The 6,321-nt window shown below is 69.2% G+C and overlaps 1 protein-coding gene across 1 annotated transcript; it reads left to right on the top strand.

Annotated features, from left to right (window-relative positions):
• The first annotated feature begins 223 nt into the window (after window positions 1-223).
• On the top strand, window positions 224-6,057 carry RHOC (ras homolog family member C). The gene is made up of 5 exons (XM_084865466.1): window positions 224-322; window positions 3,519-3,682; window positions 4,177-4,297; window positions 4,631-4,761; window positions 5,428-6,057. The coding sequence occupies exons 2-5, from the start codon at window positions 3,527-3,529 to the stop codon at window positions 5,599-5,601; spliced, it is 582 nt and encodes a 193-aa protein (XP_084721592.1). The 5' UTR covers window positions 224-322; window positions 3,519-3,526; the 3' UTR covers window positions 5,602-6,057.
• The last annotated feature ends 264 nt before the right edge of the window (window positions 6,058-6,321 follow it).

Below are 6,321 nucleotides of genomic sequence, written 5' to 3' on the forward strand. Positions count from 1 at the left end.
CTCGCGGCTCCTCGGGCTCCGGCACGGGGGCCCAGGCCCGGGATCGGACAGGCGGAGCCCGGCCCGCCCCTCCCCGCCCCTCCCCGCCCCTTCCCTCTCTCCTCTCCCCAGCCGTCCCCTCCCCATCCCTCCCCTCCCTCCCTCCCTCCCCTCCTCTCCCCTCCCCTCCCCTCCTCCCCTCCTCCCCTCCCCTCCTCTCCTCTCCTCTCCCCTCCTCCCCTCCTCCCCTCCCGCCCCTCCCGGGGGCGGAGGGCGGGGCGCGGCCCTGGGTCAGTCTCTGCCTCGGGCACCGGCCGCGCAGCTGGAGGCGGCCGAGCGGAAGGTACCGGGCCCCGGGCTGGGTGCGGGGGGCCGGGCCGGGGTGCGGGGGGCCGGGCCGGGGTGCGGGGGGCCGGGCCGGGGTGCGGGGGGCCGGGCCGGGGTGCGGGGGGCCGGGCCGGGGTGCGGGGGCCCCGGGAGAGCACCCCGTCCGCTGTGGGGGGGGGGGCCCGGGGGCCGGGCCCGGGCGCCGCCGCCTTCCCGCCCTCCGGACCGGCGTCTGGCCGTGCGGGGTCCCTCCCCGGACCTGCCCGCCGGGGCCCCTCCCGGGGCCGAGCGGAGCCTCCCCTCCGTCCGGCCCGGACCTGCCCGCGGCGGGCGGAGAACTTGGTCCCGGGAGAGGCCGGGAGGCCGGGCGCCGGGGAGGCCGGGCGGGGTGGGGCGGGGTGCGGGGGAAGGGGGCCCCCCAGGCGGGCCGGGATGGCGGGGAGGGGAAGGGGGTGACCTGCGGGGCGGCCGCTGCTCTGCGGGCTGGACGCCGCCCTGGACGGTCCTGGAGCGGCCCGGCCAGGGTGGGAGGGACCCAGCTCCTTTGTGTGTGTGTGTGTGTGTGTGTGTGTGTGTGTGTGTCTCTGTGTTTGTGTCTGTGTGTGTCTATATGTGTCTCTCTGTGTGTCTCAGTGTGTGTGTCTGTGCATGTCTGTATGTGTGTCTCTGTGTGTGTCTGTGTATGTGTGTCTCCGTATGTGAGTGTGTCTGTGTGTGTGTGTATGTGTGTCTGTGTGAGTGTGTCTGTGTGTGTGTCTGTGTGTGTCTGTGTGTCTCCGTGTGTGAGTGTGTCTGTGTGTCTGTATGTGTGAGTGTCTGTGTGTGTGTGTGTGTGTCTGTGCATGTCTGTATGTGTGTCTCTGTGTGTCTGTGTGTGCGTGTCTCCGTGTGTGTGTGTGTGTGTGTGTGTGAGTGTGTCTGTGTGTGTGTGTGTGTGTGTGTGTGTCAGGATCTCCTTTCTTCCCACCCTCCCCCTCCGGGTCCCCCATTTGGTCTGGGCTGGGAGACCCTCCACCGAGTTCCGGTTGTAAAGTTGAGGATCTGGATACCGGATCCCGCCCAGGCCCAGGCCAGACCTCGGGGCGTTGGCAGGACACGGCGCCGGGCCTCTGGGACGGAGAGTGAGGCCCTGGATGTCTGCCTTCCCTCGGGGGAGGCCCAGGAGCTCCAGGCCCCGTTCCTGGCGGCTCCCCGCCCCCCCCCCCCCCCCGGGTCTATCTGTGCGGCCCTGTCTCTGGGGCTGCTGGCCTTGTCCTCCTGGCCTTGGTCCTCTAAGAGCCCGGCCCGGCCGGCCGCTCCCCTGGCCCAGCCAGAACCTTTGGGGAAGGGCTCCAGGCCGCCGGGTGTATGCCCTGGTCCCACTGCCCGTGCCACCCAGACTGCCCTGCCGAGGGAGGGCGGGGGTACCTCGAGCCTAAGCAACTGGCGATGGCCCTCCGTCCATGTCCGGCTGCTCCCCGGCCTGTGTCCACACGGCTGACCGTGGGCCTCGGGGCGGCGGGGGGGGCTGGCCACCGGAGAGTGGGTTACCTTTCTAAGGAGGTTTCCGTGCTTGGAGATCTGCCCTCCTGTCTTTTGGGGTATCAGGGCCAGAGCCCCCTTCCAGGCGGAGAGAGTGTGGCTGTGTACGGGCAACTAGAACTTCTCTCTCTCTCTCTCTCTCTCTCTCTCTCTCTGCTTCCCTCATCCCAGTTTGTGTGCGAAGGGGAGCCACCCCGGACCCCGCCGTCTAAGAGAACGAGCCCGGGGCCGGAGTATCGGCTTCCTACAGGCAGACCAGGGCAGGGGTGCGGGGCGGCGGTGTGTGGGGAGAGGAGGAGTTCGGCCCAGTTTGACAGGATGTGGGACAAAGAGAAAAAGCCAGGTTTGGGGCCGAGATCGGGTTACCGTCTCCCTCTGCCTGAGCGACTCGCTGCCTGTGTGCTGCTGGCTGGGCCTGGCCCTCATTTGTCTCCGCGCTGGGCGCTCCTCCCAGCCTCAGTCCCAGCAGCCCGGCCTCCCTCTTCCTCTGGGCCCGCCGCCGCCTGGAGGGCCAGCCCCTCTCCCCGGGGGGCGGGGGGGCAGGAAGGGGGGCTCGGCTCAGGGGCCGGGACGGGATGCGGGGAAGGTGTGACGAACTGTGCAGATGCCCGCTGGTGTGTGCTGGGGCGTGGGGGGCGGGAGGCACGGAAACCCCAGGAAGCTGACTCCTGGCCCTGAGTCACAGGGAGGGGTGGGCAGGGCCTGGGGCGAACGGGCTGGACGGAGGGGGGGCCGGGCCGTCCAGGGAGCCGGAGGAGGTGCCGCCCTGTGGGATCCCTCTCCGATCCCTCTCCGATGTGCGGCTCCCGCCCGCCACAGTGCGGTCATTGTCCCCGGCCTGAGGCCGAGTGACCCAGCCGGGCTGCCAGGCCCGGAGGAAGGGGGGGAGGGCAGGCTGCCCGGGTGCGGGCTGCGGGCACCGCGGGGACTGAGGCTCCTTTGTGTGACGGGGCTGTGGGGACCGGGACGGGGTGGGCCGTCCGGGTGTCCCTCCCTCTGCCCCGTCCCACCTCCTCGGGGCGGCACGTAGGCTCCATGGAGTCCCCGCCCGAGCGCCGACCCAGTGACTGCTGAGGGCCTGCGTGAGCCTCCCTTCCCCAACTCGTCAGACCAGGACCATCTCCGCTTCCCTGCTGGGCGTCTGGGGACCGAGGGAGATGACTTTTGTCACAACAACCCCCCCCCCATTTCCCTTACCCACCCGCCACCCGGCCGCCTGTCCTCCCGGCCCAGGCCCTCGGAGAGGAGCCGCCCGGTGGGTGACCGGGTGGGCATGGCTTGAGCGGGTGAGGGACGGCTGGGTGAGGGACAGCGTGTCCCAGATCGTATCAGAGCCCCGGGGACAGGTGAGGGCTGGCTCTGGACATGACCTCGAGCATCCCCTCAGGGGTCCGGGGCCCCAGTGGGTGAGCGGGTTCGGTCAGAACTCAGGTTGTCTGGCTCCCACATGGCTGCGTCTTCCACCTCCCACTTCTGTGTTCTAACCCCTGGGGAGGGGTGTGTGTGTGTGGGGGAGACCTGACCCCGAGATAAGGAATTTCAAGCCCCGTTGCCCGAGCAGTTGGTTCTGGGCAAGAACGGGCCTGAGCAAGCCCCGTGCCCCCCTCTTGCCGGACGCTCCGGCTCCCGGGGAGGGCTTGGGGGGCCCGGAGAAGTGCGTTTGGACTCACCGGGCCTCTCTCCCCCGCCAGCCCCAGCCATGGCCGCCATCCGCAAGAAGCTGGTGATCGTGGGCGACGGGGCCTGCGGCAAGACCTGCCTCCTCATCGTCTTCAGCAAGGACCAGTTCCCCGAGGTCTACGTGCCCACCGTCTTCGAGAACTACATCGCGGACATCGAGGTGGACGGCAAGCAGGTGAGGGGCGGGCGCCCCTTCCCCGCGGTCCTGGGGCCCCGCCCAGCAGGGCACCCGGCGGGCCCTCCACCGCCACCGCCACCGCCACCGGGGCCTGGCCGCCCGCCCCGCTGGCTCCGGTGACAGCCGGGTGGTGACGGTGCGGCCAGGACACCCAGCCGCACCTCCCGGCCCCTTCCACCTCTGAGCTCCGCGCTCCCCCATGTGCAGAACGGGGGTGACGACGACGAGGCCTCCTTCGAAGGGTCGTGGTGGGGATTCAGGAACCCTGGTGCTCACTGTGGCGGTTCCTGAGCGGCGCAGAGATGAAGCGCTGGAGTCTCGGGGTTTAAAAACAGACACTGAATTGGGGGTGGGTGACAGTGAGCGCCATTCCTGGCCCGTGGCAGGGCGGCAGGTGCTCGGGGTGGCCTGGAGCCTCGGGGGCGGTGGCTCGCGGGAGGCCTCGGGGCGGCCGGGGCCCTCGGGCGGCTGCTCACGGCCCCGTGTGTCAGGTGGAGCTGGCGCTGTGGGACACGGCTGGGCAGGAAGACTACGACCGCCTCCGGCCGCTCTCCTACCCGGACACTGACGTCATCCTCATGTGCTTCTCCATCGACAGCCCGGACAGCCTGGGTGAGGGCCCGGGGGCGGGAGGGGGCCGGAACCCTTGGGAATCACCCAGCCGAGGTCGCTCTTGCCCTGGCTTATTCTGTCCTCAGGTGTGTGTGTGTGTGTGTGTGTGTGTGTGTGTGTGTGTGGTGGAGGCTGCGGGGAGGGGCGCAGAGGACCGCCGGCCCTTAGGGGGGCTCCGGGGAGAGGTTTGGAGCTGTAAAAGGGACTGTCAGCCTGAACACCCTCTGAGACTCTGCTGGGGGGAGACCAGGGGCTGCAGGGCGGGGGGGGGGGGAGGGGGGCCTCCCTGGTCTGAGCGGAGGCACCAACACCTGCCGGGTCCTGTCTGTGCAGAGAACATTCCCGAGAAGTGGACCCCGGAGGTGAAGCACTTCTGCCCCAACGTGCCCATCATCCTCGTGGGCAACAAGAAGGACCTGCGGCAGGACGAGCACACCCGCCGGGAGCTGGCCAAGATGAAGCAGGTGGGCCCAGGCGCGCCCTGCCCTGTCCGGGTGTGTGTGTGTGTGTGTGTGTGTGTGTGGCACCCGCCTCCGCCGGGTGAGGGAGGGCGAGGGCGGCCCTCCGAACGAAGTGCCTTGTCCGAGGTCACTGGGCATGTTGGTTTATGCGTCTGTGGTTGGGCTATTGCGATGGACAAGAAAATAAACCCGTTATAAGTGGCCGAGAGGCCCAGAGGGAGGGAGCTGGCCCATCAGGAGGCCTGGTAAGTGGTCCTGCAGCCAGGATTCACTCATCGGAGAAAGCTGCCAGAGTACCGAGCACGGACTACCCTGAGGGTAATCACGCCAGGGTTTTACACGGGGCAGGTGTGGTCAGGTCTGTGTCAGGAACGTTGGTTCCTCTGGCAGCCGCCCGGCGGAGGTCGTGAGAGAGCAGGGAGGCAGGGAGGCCCAGGTACCTAACAGGTGACGGAGGGGTTTAGCGCGGGTCTGGGGCGGTGGAGAGAATTTTAACAAAAAACGTGCATCGTGGTTGCTGGTCCTGCCGCTGCCGCCCAGGGTGCTGGGCCCACGTGGGTGCTGGGCGGGTTAGGGCTGGAGGTGTTTCTCGTTGGTACCCGTATGGGCGTGGCAGGGAGAGGCACCTGCCACCCGCTTCCCTTGACTTCTCGCCTCCCGTCCTCCCAGGAGCCCGTGCGGTCGGAGGAAGGCCGGGACATGGCGAACAGGATCAGCGCCTTCGGCTACCTGGAGTGCTCCGCCAAGACCAAGGAGGGCGTGCGGGAGGTGTTCGAGATGGCCACCCGGGCCGGCCTCCAGGTCCGCAAGAACAAGCGGCGGAGGGGCTGCCCCATCCTCTGAGCCCCCCGAGGCCCTTCCCAGGGGCGCAGGGACACCCCCAAACCCTCCCTCCTCCTGGGGCTCCGTGCCGAAGGCTCCCTCTTCCAGCTCCCTCCAGCCCAGGACTGCATCGGCCTCCCCAGGCCCCAGCCCCAGCCGTGGAGGCCGCGGCAGTGCCAGGCCCACCGGCCCTCCCTCAGGGCACTCTGGGAGCCGGGCTGTGCCCCACCCGCCTGGAGCAGAGTTCGGCCGCTGCCCGGGTGCGGGGTGGGGCTCCGGGTCCCTTCGGCCTTGGCCTTGCACCGAGGATTGTCACACCAGCACTTTACACACTCGCGGCTCACGTGTCTGGGGAAGGGGGTTCGGAGGATGTAACCCAGAGGCCTGGGCCCTGGTATTTCTGCTTTGGGCAGATGCCCCGTCTCTGGCCCTACCTGCTGGGGCGCACGAATAAAAGGGCCACAGGCTTCAAGGTGTGCGCGGCTGCTTCCTGTCTTTCTCTTCTGGTCCCCGAGGTGCTGGCCTAGTCCCGTCTCTCCCCTTTTCCCGGCCGCTCACCAGGCCGGCCCTGTTTGCACAGGCAGGGCTCGGGCGGGCAGGGTGGAGTCTAGGAGCCCGGGATGAGGTCATGCCTGGCTCCGGGCCTCGGGGCGGGGGCGGGGCGTGGTCTGGAGCGGAGGCTAAACTTAGAAGCCTGCGGGTAGCTTCCCTGCCGCCGCCCATGGGGTTTCCTCCCCCGGC

Source organism: Pipistrellus hanaki (genome assembly GCF_964339955.1).
Source record: "Pipistrellus hanaki genome assembly, chromosome: 18".
In the NCBI taxonomy this organism is placed as follows: domain Eukaryota; kingdom Metazoa; phylum Chordata; class Mammalia; order Chiroptera; family Vespertilionidae; genus Pipistrellus; species Pipistrellus hanaki.